General features: G+C 40.2%; 1 protein-coding gene and 1 pseudogene across 1 annotated transcript in view; both read right to left on the bottom strand.

The window, feature by feature from the left end:
• Positions 1-330: 330 nt before the first annotated feature.
• The window catches only part of ACBD3 (acyl-CoA binding domain containing 3), a 40,849-nt gene continuing 25,685 nt past the window's right edge, over positions 331-15,494 (bottom strand). The window contains exons 5-8 of the mRNA XM_004375885.1: positions 13,471-13,645; positions 9,794-9,980; positions 7,600-7,884; positions 331-2,457 (exon numbers count right to left, since the gene is read on the bottom strand). Coding sequence (XP_004375942.1) covers positions 2,246-2,457; positions 7,600-7,884; positions 9,794-9,980; positions 13,471-13,645 — 859 coding nt within the window. The 3' untranslated portion in view covers positions 331-2,245. The remainder of the gene's footprint in view (positions 2,458-7,599; positions 7,885-9,793; positions 9,981-13,470; positions 13,646-15,494) is intronic.
• Positions 1,101-1,846, bottom strand: LOC111820472 (uncharacterized; annotated as a pseudogene).

Genomic DNA, 15,494 nt, shown 5'->3' with positions numbered 1-15,494 from the left:
TTTTGGATTTTCCATGCGCACTTCAAGGAACAAGCTACACACATACATGGCTGTGTAGGGAAACAGTTTATAACAAGTCACTTTCAGTAAGAAAAGTCAGTGCTTTCCTTTTCATCAAGTCTGAGAAAATTTAAATCTTAACTCACTGGGGTACTTCATAGCAGAAACAAAATTATTTGCCAGAAAAGAAGTCGTGTATTGTTGTTTTTTAACTAGATCTTTTTCTAAGCCAGGAAAGGTCATTTAAAACATTTCTTCTTGTCCTACTGAAACAATGAAATACAGTACTAATGCTTCAGAGAGCAACTATAGTAATGAAACACCAACAAGTTACAGATAAACATTTTAATTGATTAAATATATTATTTCAAGATCTTTTTGAAATCGCACTTTACTGTACTAATCAACAGCCAAAGGCAATAAAAAAGTTTAAAACCAAAAATGTCTGACATGACACGTGACAGGAATCGCTATGTAAAGTAACACACTGCTCCCAAGAACGACATTTTTAGAAGATAATTCATCTTAACGTCTAAGGACAAAATCTGTAATCAAAGCCTGGAACAAATATATATTAGTGCCTGCTTTTTAAAAGTTTATTTTACATTTTAAATACAGTATTTTTCTCATTTAAAAAAAAAAAAATGCCAGGAAGTGCCTTGCCCCCATGGTTTCTATACCATATGTACATGAGAGCTGATGGACAGCCTGATGGACGTTCTGGACATGACAGTATGGTTGGACACCTATGAGCTGGGCTACTTCTGAATCAAAATTAAAAAACACAAATTATGCACTTCTTAGGAGAAAACAATCCAATTTCTGAACCACCAAGAGAGAAGAGTTAGATATGTACAAAACCAGGTATTAAAAACAGAAGGAAAGGCAGTACGTACGAAACTCGAGCAGCTCGTTATGTAGTGAACTGAATATGCCGCAGCGAACAGAAACCCTTCTACAAGTGATTTATGATTTGAAATAAAAACATCTAAGTATGCCAGTAACAACATATAACAACATTAAGTGTATACTGCCACTTTTGTGATTTTCTATCTATACCACACTCCCTTCTGAAAACAATCTCTAGACTAGTTAATCACTTATGCAAATTTGAGGCAATGAATTCATATTAGTTTTCAGTGAGGAAAACAAAGATGTACCTCTTTCCATCAGTAAAGACATAATATAGATTAAAGCTATAAAACTTAAGCATGTGCACGTGTATTTCCAATTCTCTCTAGTAAGTAATTCCAAACTGGAATCACGAAGGATTGGTGCCTAAGTAGTAACAAAAAGAAAATAGACTGTCTCTGGCAGTGATTTCCATATTGGTGTAATGTTATTCCTCATCACTAAATTAAATTAAAATGATTGTAAATATTTAAATTCAGTAGGTGCCAATGTAACTACAAAATCCCTAACTGTATGGTTGTGCAAAAAACAGTTGCACTTTGAGATGATCTATATAGCCACCCTTAAGACAAAACTAATTAATTTTGCTTTGCTATTGGTAGTCTGGAAAACAGACAAAGAGGAAAAGGACTGAGAATTTGTAGAGGCTCGCTGAGAAGGGTGTTGGATGTGTTCTATGCGTCTTGATACTTCAATTGTCAGTTGGGTTTGAACATTCTAGGTTAAGACTATCTCAGAAAATAATTCTCTGTAATATAACTCTGAACTAAACAGCCGCACCAGGAGCACAAACAATCTGGGTCATTCAGAACAAGATCAAATTGAGACAATTTCTTTTTCTATTTTAATCAGTGAGGTCTTGAGTTTTTAAGGTTGTAAAAATGGTGACCTTCAATCAAAGCCAGCTGTTTATCTCATGTAGCCTATTTAACATAAAGATTTCAAATCAGGGGGCAGTATAAGTAGGGGCTCTCATGTAACACATGGAACAGGCAGCAATGGACTAACCATCAGCCAAGTTGGGTCAGTGCTGGGATGTTTTATTTTTGAGACTTTAGAGATTTAACACGTAGTTCATGTAACTTCAGCATCCACCAGAGACTCTGCTGGTCAGTGTGCAAGGGCTGGATGAGTCTGAGGAATCCCTTTAACCCCAAAGTATTAATGTTAAAAGGTCTCAGGGAAATCCTGATTCCCACCAACAGGTCACAAACCTTCAGACCAAAATCAATCGAGTAAACACTGACTCCATTGCTCCACAGAAGTCAAATGAAATTTCCAAATTAAATGCCATCTTCTGCCCAACCCTAGACGCCAGACTGTGACAACATCTTTATCTAGTATAATAGACTCTGTAGTAGACTGATTTTGACCTCCATAGAGAGTAGGAGTTGTCAAACTTGAGGAGATAGACTCCTCTCCCTGGATACTGGTGGCTGCCAGCATACACTTCTTCATGACAGTCCCGTCGGTACACAGGCACAATCTCATCCAGCAGAGGCTTGCTGGCATTCTTTTTGGCTTTCTCTTCACTAGTGATGTTTTCTATGAGAAAGAATAAGACAGAAGTCAATGAATAGATCCAGGAAAACCATATTTGCAGCAAGCAATTATATTCTATCCTTTCTTTGAGAAAGTACTCTTTCAAGAATTCTTTCGATCCATCCTGCACTTATCTGCATGCCAGCATGTGTCTGTTCATGCACGCATTCATCCACACATCTGAGCACCTGTTCTGTACCAAGCACTGTTCTGCGCCCTGGGAGCCCAGTGGGAACACCAGGTTGTGTTAGCCATCAGCATCCTATCCCTCTCTGTACTCTGACCACTGCTCCTATTTCTGGGCCCCATTTTTCCTCTTCCATATCCATTCAATTCCTAATTTTTCCCAATAGGAGTAAAACCAAGGAAAATGTTGCTCAAATACTCCCTGTTTTCAACAATATGGGAGTCCTCCCTGTTTCAGGAAGGGGAAAGGAAGCCTTTGAGGACTATTACCTTCTATGTCTGACATTTAAAGAGTAAAATGAGGAAACCACAGTGGAGGCAGGCATTCAGAGATACCCTGAAAAGAGGCATTCACTACGCCTGTGTAACCCAGATAATCCAAGTAGCAAAAAATGAGCTCTGATTATAGGTTTGCCCCAGTTATAGTTTCCTAAACAGTAATGATTTGAGATTAGGAAAAAAAATACCTCTAGAAAACTATAGGAGTAACTATAAGAAAATTATGAACCAGCTTAAAAGTTTCATGTAACATATTAAATATAAACAGCCTCAAGGAAATAGGTCAAAGGAACATTCAACACAGAAGATAAAAGATTTTTAGGTTTATAACATGGCAGAGTAAATTCTGGGGGCACAAGTTAACGGGAGATGCCTGTCAATGGCCACCATCAGGAAAACAAGGAAGTCTGAGAAACTCTCACAGTCCAGAGGAGCTTAAGGAGACATGACCACTAACTAGACTGTGGTATCCTGGAACAGAAAAAGAAAATTCAACAAAAACTAAGGAAATCTGAATAAATATGGACTTCAGTCAATAATAATAGACCAATATTGGTTCATTAGGTATGACAAACATACCAAAGTACGGTGAAACCTGTGAGAGTCAGAACTCGATGGAACTGTCTTGTTTTTCCGGGTCTCGTTAAGTTTTCTGCCCTTGACAGGGTACAGTCTTACCACTCTTCTATCGGTCTCTATTACCCACTGCTGTTGAGTCGATTCTGACTCATAGTGACCCTAAAGGACAGAGGAGAACTGACCCATAGGGTTTCCAAAGCTAGAATCTTTACGCAAGCAGACTATCACATCTTCCTCCCATGGAGCGGCCGGTAGGTTTGAACCACCAATCTTTTAGTTAGCAGCCGAACACTTAACCGCTGTGCCACCGAGGCTCCTTACAGCTCTCTGTTAGTGGAAAACATTTGAGTTTTCCTTGTCTGACAGGCTTCTGCCTTACACAGGTTCTGGCTTTTGCAGGTTTTACTGTACAATGTAAAATGCTAACAACAGGGAAAATGAGTGTTGAGTATACAGAAACTCTTTGTACATCTTTGCAACTTTTCTATAAATCTATTCTAAAATAAAAGGCTTATTGGGAAAAAAAGAAAAAGCAGAAAACACTCTTAAAAAGTAGGCCTCAAAAGTAGGCTTTACCATGGCAATACCTAAAATTAAATGTTGTTCATGTACAAATGAGAAATACACAGTTGCCCAGAAGGACATTCATGAAACAGACTGGTCCATTAATTCAAGATAAAAATTTTGTTCAAAATCTGCAAAACTAAAGGTTACTGGGATGGATAATGATGCACCTTTCATCAATTTCAACCAAGACTTGAGACTCAGAAACAATAGAGAAAATGAATTAAGATAGGAATCTGGACGGGAAATCAGGAGTGGAAAGGAGCAGTGTGCTGTCACAGTATAGGGAGTGCAATTAGGGTCACATAACAACATATGTGTAAGTTTTTTTATGAGAGACTAACTTGAATTGTACATTTTCACTTAAAGTATAATAAAATAAAATTAAAAGATTAAAAAAAAAAAATAGGAGTCTGGGTTACCACGTATACTTCAGAGAAAAATTCTTCTGTCTACTTTTAGGACCTAAGACCAAACCAAATCAGGAAACTTCGAACTCGTCTTCCCTCCTAAGTGAAGCCAAAAGGACTCCTACAACGTGGATAAGACATGGTGGTACAGGAGCCTCTGAAGACATCTGAACTTGCTAAATCTGCATCAGGAGAAACTTATGCTCCCTCTTAGCAAACAACTCTTAGGAACAGTAAGCCCTCACTGTATACGCTGCTAATACAGAGGTTCTAATGGATTCATTTTAGTCACAAATCATTTTATGGTAAGGAACGGGTACAGAAGTGGGTAATGTTCTCTTCCATTTTAGGGATATAGACTGGGTGTAGTGATCAAGAGCTACGACTGCTAACCAAATGGATGGAAGTTCGATTCCACCAGCCGCTCCTTGAAAACCCTATGGGGTGTTTCTACTCTATACTACAGGGTTGCGATGAGTCAGAATCGACTCGACAGCAACGGTTTTCTTTTTTTTTTCCATTAAGGCTAAGGTCAAGGACACTGAGGTTCTCACGTCTAGACAGGCACTGGACCCCAGTCACTTTTGTCAGTGCTCGTCCCAACATCAATAGCCCCAAAACTGTAACCAGCTCAGAGCTTAGGCTAGGAGTACTTCCTTTTAGAAGCTCCCCACCAGGCAACCCAAGAAAAATGTATTACCTCAACCCACTTCTGAACAGAGAATTCTTTCACTCATTCACAAAGCTCTTGATAAGTTCAATAATTTGCATACAAAAAAAACCTCTTTCCCAGACATTTGCAAATAGTTTGATTTTAATGAGTCCCTGGGATATGCTCCGCTGCTAACCAGAAGGTCAGCAGTTCGAACCCACCAGCTGCTCCGTGGAAACCCTATGGGGCACTTCTACTCTGTCCTATCAAGTCACTATGAGTTGGAATCGACTCGACGACAACTGGTTTGGTTTTGGTTTTTTATGATGCGTCCAAAAGCCCAGTACAGGACTCTGTAGCGCCTGGTTCTGATGTTGCTGAGGGACACCTCAGACAACAGTAGTTATGCCTGGCCAGTCTGCTAAGGTCTCTCACCTCTTCTCCTCTGTTTTCACTCTTGTATTTTTTCTAATTCAGTCAGTAGTATTTATGGGCAGTGCTCTCTTACTAGTGGTACTCTGGAATAAAGACTGCTAAAAACCAAATGTCATGTAAGACAAGGCGACTCCTAAATGACACTGGCCCATGGACATGGTTCCACATTTGTCAGCTCAGATTTCTAATCTGCTTCTGGGGTGAGAGTCCATCTGCAAGATGTACTGGCATTTATGGGTTGCTCTGATGAAAATATGGGACAGGTATAGACAATGGTAGGTAATGGTACAAAAACTGTTTTTGAAGCTGAAAAACTGATTGTTAAATATGATGAATATTAAATTAAGCATTAAATATTAAACTTAATTTCAAGAAATGCTTATGGCACACCTGCTGTGTGTTTCCATACATGACACCCCAGAGTGTGGTATGGTTATAGTAAAATGACTGGAATAACTGTGTACCTCAAAAGTTGATTTAGGCTCTGTCATGGATTGAACTGTGTCCTCCAAAAATATGTCAACTTGGCTAGTCCATGATTCCCAGTATTGTGTGGTTGTTCTCTATTTTGTGATCTGATGTAATTATCCTATATGTTGTAAATCCTAACCTCTATGATGTTAATGGGAGCCCTGGTGGCGCAGTGGTTAAGAGCTCGGCTGCTAACCAAAAGGTCGGTAGTTTGAACCTACCAGCTGCTCCTTGGAAACCCTATGGGGCAGTTCTACTCTGTCCTATAGGGTCACTATGAGTCGGAATCGACTCAACGGCAACGGGTTTATGATGATGTTAATGAGGCAAGATTAGAGGCAGTTATGTTAATGAGGCAGGACATAATCTATAGGGTTAGGCTGTATCTCGAGTCAATCTCTTTTGAGATGTAAGAGAAGTAAGCAAAGAGGAGAGGGACGTCCTACCACCAAGAAAGAAGAGCCAGGAGCAGAGCGCATCCTTGGGACCTGAGGTCCCTGGGCTGAGAAACTCCTAGCCCCATGGGAAGACAAGGACCTCCCCCAGAGCCGACAGAGAGAGAAAACGTTCCCCTGAGGTAGTGCCCTGAATTCAGACTTCTAGCCTCCTAGACTGTGAGAGAATAAATTTTGGTTTGTTAAAGCCATCTGCTTGTGGTATTTCTGTTATAGCAGCACTGGATAACTAAGACAGGCTCTCTTCACTTCCCTAAACATTACCTCTTTAAATTTATCCCAATATAATCCCTGTGGAACTGTATCACCAACCCTCTTCAAGACGAAGCACTCTGTTTACAAGCCACCTGAAAGGTTAGTCCCAAACAACTGTGACGGTGTTTGTTCCATTCCCAGAGTCAGGGCACTCCTCCCATATCACTCTCAATCAAGTCAACAAATAATTTACATGCTTACTAGCTGCGTAGAAAAGCTTACAGTTCTGACTTTTTTGAATAACAAAATAAAGGAGACCAACTTCTCAATTAATAAGTACTACATTTTGTAACCTACTTGCTAGACCAAGATAGTTTCGACTGTCTTTGAAAACACCCAATTTTGTCTACCTATTCAGAGAAAATAAAAAATTACACTTTGGCATTTCCAAAGAGAAGCACTGAAAAATTTTTTAAGGTGGGATGTTCTGGTCAGCTTCTTCTGTTTACATTAAAAAAATCTTAGAATAATTACCTAAAAAAGCTAATACCAGAACTATAAATTTAAATAAATTTCAAGATTGACAGAATTTCTTACTTACTCCTTTAAAATTTTTCAAAGTAATCTCACATATTTGGCTTTTCAACATACAAGGTTGAAAGTAAAACCGTTTTTCACAATGCAGTAAAACGACAAACTGCCACTCTCCTGGCATTTAGAAAATTTCACGTCCAGGTCCCATTCCCCTAGATGAGACTGGCTTTCTCATAACTTTTCAGCTTAAGATTCCACTAACGAAGAGGTTTTTCCCTTTGCAAGACTTAATCAGTAAGCATAAAAATGGCTGACATCTGAACTGTAGCACCATTTTTGCCAACATGCAACCTAGCAGCTACTGAATACAGAATATTGGCTGTACCTTCCTCCTCCTCGTCGTCATCGCTGGACTCACTGACATGCACACTGACAGCAGTGTTTGGAGAGTCTGTCCATTCAAAATATACCCCAAACCCAATGTCATAATTGTCTGTAGCAAACTCCCAAAAGAGATATGATCCTTCCTCGTGGGTGGGTACTCGAACAGTGACAACTTCTCCTCGGCCCACTGTAATCACAGAATCTGCGTCCTGCCGAATCTTCTCTTTAAAGTCTCTGATTTGGGGTCGTGTCCACATGGATGGAGCTGCTATTACTGGAAGAGAGTCTAAAGGCAACAGGAATTACAGACGCTAAAGCGGACTAGTCTTCACTTGCAGGCAGCAACATCTGCTTAGGACCAGCTGCCAACAGTACTTAGGCACCAAGTGCACTACATCTGGCCTCAGGGCTACAACTAGTTTAGATCAAGGACTGGAAGGAATATAAAAGCCTCCTCATGGAGTCTTTCCCAAACTGACTACATTTAACAATATCACAGGCATTCAGAGGTCATATACCACCACTTCAAGCAACAAATGCAATCCATCATGTTAGAAGTGATTTTTTTTCAACACTCTAATTGCATGAAGGGATTTAAGAATGACCTTGGAAACTCCCTAACTGGGCCCAGGGAAACGTTCTAGCAAGGAAGAGAGATCTGGACTGTTCTGGTTGTGGCCAAAGAAAACCAGGCTTTGACTTTAGTCTGTATGTTGAAAAAAAGTCTTGACCTCCAAGTATTCCGCAGTTCTAGGAGACATTCTAAAAGGAGGTCAAAGAAACAGAAAAATTTGGACAAGACTAAAAAAGGGTAAAGTTTTGTTGAGCAGTATCTATGTGTCTGAGACTATTCAACAGGTATTCCAGATTCAGTCACAGGGTCTTTAACAAAAGATTCTTTGATTTGAAAATACTGGTCAATTCTTCATGGTGGGGGGTGTGAGAGGGAGAAGCAAACCAAGGGAATAGAAGGTCTTTTCTGAAGTTATTTTTTGTTACTTGTTTAAAAAGACAAGGAAGATCTCTGAAACCAAATTTCTTATAAACTACTGCCCACTGTCACTAAAATACTCTTCTCTTCCTTCTTACTTAGCTAACTCCTACCCTTGCTTCAGATCTCAGCTCAACTGTCCCTTCCTCAGGAAAGCCTCTGGTGACCTCTCTGACTAGGTCAAATGCCCTATATTAGGTGTTCCCAAAGTATAATGTACCTTTTTCTCCACCACAGTATTTATCACAGCTACAGTTTACATTTTATGTGTGTTATTCTGTCTCACTACTATATCCCTAGCACTCAGAATGCCTTTACCCAGTTGCTGAATGGGTGAATGAGCTGCCCAAGAAAAGCTAGTAGAGCTTTGAAAAACACTCTTTTCTGGGTACCATAGTACTTTCTCTCAAAACAAAAAAAACAAAAAAAAACTGTGATATATAGTAGCTAGCCTCCAAGATGGCGCCCAGTGATCGTCACCTTCGATTATTCATGCACTTTGTATAGCTCCCACGCACACTGTACCAGGACTGGTATGTGTAACCAATAGAATACAATGGAAGTGATGGCTTATGACTTCCATGGTAGGGCATCAAAGATATTGCCACTTCTGCTTTGTTCTCTCTTGGATCACGTGCTCTGGAGGAAGCCAGTCACTGTGTCTTGAAGACAGCCCTATAGAAAGGCTTCACTGGGCAAGGAACTGAGGTCTCCTGCTAAAGACCAGCACCAAATTGCCAGCCACATGAGAAAATCACTTCAGAAGCAGATCCTCTAGTCCCTGTCAAGTATTCAGACAACTACAGGCCCAGTCAACATCCTGACTGCAACCTCATGTCACCCTTAGCCAGAACCACTAAACTACGCTGTTCTTGAATTCCTGACCCACAGAAATTGTGTGACAGTAAATGTTTACTGCTATTTTAAGCCACTAAATTTGGGTGTAAACTTACACAGCAATAGAGAACCAATGCACATTGTAAGATAACCCAAAGTGTCCAAGAGACATCTGACTTACTCTTCTACAGTATTTTAAGGGTCACCAGAAGCATCAAGATTCAGACTAAAAAGAGTGAAAAATTGTTCAACTCTCACAAATATGGAACTGCTTTCAAAAGCTAGCTAAGCTGACCTCCTGGCTTTTGCTTTTCATGGAGTCTAAACTATGACATCTGGATGGGTGAACACATGTGACAAACAGTACCTTTTGGTCCATTCTCCAAGGCTTCTTCTGCAGTTTCAGGTTCTAGTTCTTTCTTAGAGCTGTCAGTGTGGGTTCTGGCCTGTCCATTAACTGACATCATATCACCTGGTACAGCTGCATTCACTTTTGAGGATGGAGGCAAAGAAGCCCCGGCTACTGCCACTTCCTGTTGTTTCTGTAATGCTGCCTACAAGTCAAGAAAAAGTGAAGATACAATGACCAGGAAGGCTACCAAGTGGGACCTTTGTATCTGACCCTATGCCTTTGCCCTGCAAACTGCTCCACTCCAACGAATTACTAATAAGCCAACTAATAACCACCGACCTTTTAGTTAGCAGTTGAGTGCTTTAACCACTGCGCCACAAGGGCTCCTCATATTATCAACACAATATCAAAAACAACAGCTAAAAATGACAGACAGTTAACAGGCAAAAAACTGTGACTGACGATTGTATTTTTGTTATCTGAGGAACACTGGAGAAAAGCAAACCAGGGAAAAATGAGGCTAGGCAGAAATAATCAGTCCAAAATAAAACTATTAAGAGCTGAACATAGCAACATTTGTCCTTAAAAATGGAAGAATGAAATACTGATAATTTAGATAATAAAATCTGAATGAGAAATATTAAACTTGGTGGAAATATATGGTCACAAGAGAAAATTCACAAGGCAGAAGCTGTAATTGGTAAAATCTATACGGACCCTCCCAAAATAACCAATAAATCAAATATAGACAAAAATAATCAATAAATTAAATGATCTGCATGCCAGCATTCTCCCTTGTGCCCCCTTTCAGACACAAGAGAACCTAAAGGGTAACAGCTAACACTATAGATTAGTTTTGCTTGTTTCTGAACTTCACTGGAATCATGCAGTTTATGTTCTCTTGTATGTTAGGCTTCTTTCACTCAACATTACTTTTGGGAGGTTTAGCTGCAGGGTCTCGAGTAGTTGTAGTTTATTCATTTACATTGTTAGAGAATATTCCACTATGAAAATATTAAATTTAATTATCCATTCTACTTCTGATAGCCATTTGGGCATTGAAGTAACTTTCAAAACTAAAACACACAAGTAAGCATATATTCACTGTGGTTAACAAAAAATTAGAAAATACAGGGGAAAATACCTTTATAAATACCATGATCTAGGGATAATGACATATTTTGGCACATCATTCCACTTTTTCCTATGCCTATCTGTATACATGTTTCATTGAACATTTCATTTATAAACCATTTACTGAAACAAACAGCGACACCTCTCTCTTCTGCTACAGCAGGCTAGTAACAACACTCTTAAGGATTTAAAAAGTACCTTCTCCCAAGGCCTAGACTAAGCTACTCTCAATTAACTTCTGCATTAGTTTTCTAGAAAAAGCACATATAACCAAAAAAAGGCAGCACACTCAGAACATTCACTGCATGACAGGAAAGCAGAAAGAACATTTGTGTTGATGTTCAACAGGCCCAGCTCAAATGGTTGCTTTCTTGCAACTCACTCCTGAAAAGAACAATTCCTTCCTCTGCGATCCTACTGCCCGTGCATATACATCTACAGTGAAACCTGTGAGAGCTGGAACTTGATGGGACTGCCTTGTCTTTCTGGGTCTCTCAAGTTTTCCCCCTTTGACAGAGTGCCGTCACCACTTTTCTATCACTATTTAGTGGAAAATATCTCACAGGTTTCCGCCTTACACAGGTTCCAGCTTTCACAGGTTTTATTGTATTATATACAACAGACTGAAATTATTTCTTTATATAATCTCTTTCCTATACTTTAAGACATTTTTAAAAGCACAGAAAAGTGCAGGAATAATGTACCAAACACCTATGTAACCACACCCCAAAATTAACAAGTGTTCATATTTTGTCATTTTGCTCAGTATTTATGTAAAAATTAATACTTTATACAGCTGACGTTCCCTTTGTTCCTTCCCTAGTTCCTTGCCTTCTTTCTTCCCAGAGACAGCCAATCAATTTGATAAACTGAGTTTGATCATTCTAATCTAAATTATGACATTCTAATTCCATTTCAAAGATTCTTGGTTTTGCCCTAATTGTCTGACTTTGTTCTCATTAAGTGACAGCAACCTACAAGCAGGACAGTGTGTGTGAGCTATCCTATTAAAAAAAAAAACCTACCCCACTGCCTAACACACAAGCAGGAAAAGGGGAGTGACAGGCTAAAACAGAAACAAGGACAGACTTTAGACGACAGAGAAGAAATGCCTCAAAAATGCTGCCTATTGTCTCGAATAAATCCTGGTTTCGGATCCTTTTCCTCCTCTTACAGATTAACCAAAACCTGTAGTGCTTCTCAACTTCTCACTGATGCCAAAGACTCGGGAAGAAAGTATTCTAGGTAAGAACACATATTTTCATGGAATTTAATGAGTTTTGCAAAGACAACCAAGATTATTTCATCTAAGAAGAAATGCTGAGCAATTATGGTGCAGCCCTTTTCTTCACTCAGATCTTTTGACAGGTGGTAGCTGTTTTATAAGTGAAAATCAAATAAGTAAAATGTACCTAGGGTAAGTGTAAGGAGGCATTTTATGCCTCCACAAGATGAAAACAGCAAATGTAAAATCAGTACCTCCCATCAAGATAGTTGTTGTCAAGCGCTGTCGAGTCCATTCCGACTCACAATGACCCCCATCGCTTGAGGATCCATTTAATTTAAAGCAATTTTATTTAAATTTAAATCCTCCCTTAAAAAGAAACACAAAATAGAGTAGAAGTGCCCCAAAGGGTTTTCTAGGCTGTAATCTTTGGTCTTTTTCCCGTGGACTTGCTGGGTGGGTTTGAACAGCCAAACTGCAGGTTAGTAGCTGAGTGCACTTAACCATTCGTCACTAGTGCTCCTTTCCATTAAGACTAAGGTACTTTAATTTCATATTCCATTCTGACAGACTGGGAGAAGCAGTAGAAAGATCAGAGCAGCAGGTAACTTGTGAACAAACAAGATAATGGCAAAGCCAGGACAGGATCCAAGTGTATATGACTCCCAGTCCTGCGTTCTTTCCCCTAAACCATCCTCTTACGTGGAAGCAAAATATTTGGGGTTGGGGAGTTGGAGGGAGAATATTTACATGTTGTAGGTAAGTACTGCCTACTTATGGTCAAAAACTAATTAGGGCTACTAATTCTGGGGTACCCTCATTTCCACAATTTCAGGACACCAGGCTCATCTAGCATGAACATCAGGATGGTCCCAACCTAGCTCTGAAGAACCAGCCTATAGTTCAGCCTATAGTGGGGACGGGAAGTCCTCCCACTGGACGTTGTCTGGGCCTATGACGGTGCACGGCCTGAAGGACCTACTTGAGCTAAGGCTAGTTCCCCAAGTCATTCAAGGTTCCAGGTCTACTATCAGGGTCTGTGTCAGACTCATCACAATGACACTTGGTCCGTACAACTCTCAAATACCCTACAACAACTGATAGCGGCCTCATCATTTGCGGCTTCAATACCATATAGTTTCTTTCATAACTGCCAGTGCAGTGCTAAAGTCTGTCCTTAATAACAGCCACCTAAAAGCTACTTTTACCTTAAGAGGCTAACTAATGTAAAATTTAATAGCAGCAACTGTTTAAAAAAAAAAAAAAAAGAACATGGGTTCTGATGAAACTAAAAACTCTCTCTAAGGCTGAAAGCTGGGGTTATCTATCATACCTGTTGCTGTGCAAGCTGGACTTGATACAACTGCTGCATATACTGCTGATAGTGCTGCTCCTGCAACTGGCGGATGAGAATTTGCTGCTGTTCGTAGTTCCCTGGATACTGTTGGGCTGCATACTGCTGGAACTGCACGGCAGTCTGGGAGTTTAAAGCTGCCATTATCTGCTGCCTAAAAACATTAAAAAATATACTAGTCTGACTACAGGAGATTGTTCATGACAAAATAAAATGTCCTCGTTATTTATTTTTTATAAGCTTATAACTCTTCAAAATGACTCAACTAGAAATGTATACCCATCAGCATGTGTCCCAGGCCCAGAAGAAAGATCTAAGAAAATAAATTTGGTCTCTAACTTTCTACTTAGGGTTTTCAAGGAAAATCTGGGATGGAGAGGGAGGACAATAAGTCTATCGTCATCGCCACCATCATCACCATCAACAAGCGCTAACGTTCACTGTGTCCTTATGTGTGGCACACGGTGTTGAAAGCACGTACATGGACTAACCCATCTCATCCTCACAACACCCCCGAGGTAGGGTTTCACAGACGAGGAAATGGAGGCGTTCAGTAACTGGCCCAAGATTATGCTGCTAGTAGACGACAGAGCCAGGATTCAGGTCCAGGCAGTCTGCTGCAGAGCCTATACGCTTTAGTCATGATGCTGCAAGCCATGACACTATGTTATCTATGGCAGAGATGAGGGATTAAACTGTTAGTTATGGCTCTTCTACTTAGATACGCGAACAGCAATAAGAGGAAGGAGAATAGTTAAAAGATGTTACAGGTGGCCTTGGTAAGTGTAAGGAAAGCCAGTGAAAACTTGAGGATCCGTTTAATTCAAAGCATTTTATATACATTTAAAGGCTGCCTTAAAAAGAAACACTGAAAACAGTATCTGGGCACCCTTGGTTGTTCATTGTTGTTGTGTGCTGCTGAGTTGATTCCGACTCACAGCGACCCTATATGACAGAGTAGAACTAACCGTAGGGTTTCTTATGCTGAAATCTTTATGGAAGCAGGCTGTCAGGTCTTTTATTCGACATAGCCACCGGTGGGTTCAAATCACCGAACGCTTTAATTAACCGCTGCACCACCAGGGCTCCTTATACTTGGTTTAGAGATACTAATTTCTGTAAACTATTACAATTATTTTTTATATTCTTTCTTAGAGGAACCACATGCTTAACTCAGTCATGTGACCAACCTAACAAAAACTCAAGGTAATCTATTAATAAAGCAAAACCGCACAAACTCCTGATACCTTGTCCACCTAGGGCAAGCCCTCTGGGAGGGAAAAAAAAGAGCAGTATTCATAGTTTTTTTCTAAAGTAGAATGAGGCCCCAGATTAGTTTGAGGCTATCACTGAAACTTTTTCTGAGGTACTACACAGAAATAATGAGAAGAAACCCATGAACTTTCATGTTCTCTGGTTTAACCTGTCCCTCATGCCACCCCTAGGGTCCCAGGCCTTCTTCCTACAGTGTTCTATGGTGCTGATCACCTCCTCTTTGTACCCACAGCTCCCTCCTGAAGGACCAGTCCCTTCTGAGACAGCTGCTCTCACAGCTCTTAATGAGTAGGAAACGGTTTCATCTCCTAAGTCCTGAGATAGGCTGGGCCAACTAGATTCCCTTTCCTAGGAATTTCTAACTGGGCCTCACAGACTCCAGCCAGTCTCCGTGAGACGCATGGAAACGTAGACCATGTAAATCCAGGCTGGGATAGCCTTGCATATGCCAAAGCAGAGAGTGACAATTTACAGAGAGCAGGAAAAATGAAGCAGAGACGGAAGCTGAGAGAAGCAGAGGCAAAAGGTCACGTGGACCCAGAAACAGAGAGGGCAATCAAGCAACCTCAGCTCTTGCTTCTGGGCCCTGGGTTCTGTGAGCTAATCCCAAATCCTCCCAATATATTCCTGCTTTTTGCAACCAAATGACACTTAAGACAAAGCCCTCTTTGGTAACAGATCACTGGTACAAATGGCAAGTAGCTAATATTGATCTACTGCCCAGTCTT

Source organism: Trichechus manatus, unplaced genomic scaffold, assembly GCF_000243295.1.
Source record: "Trichechus manatus latirostris isolate Lorelei unplaced genomic scaffold, TriManLat1.0 scaffold00039, whole genome shotgun sequence".
Taxonomy (NCBI): domain Eukaryota; kingdom Metazoa; phylum Chordata; class Mammalia; order Sirenia; family Trichechidae; genus Trichechus; species Trichechus manatus.
This window is presented reverse-complemented; position numbering and strand designations above follow the sequence as displayed.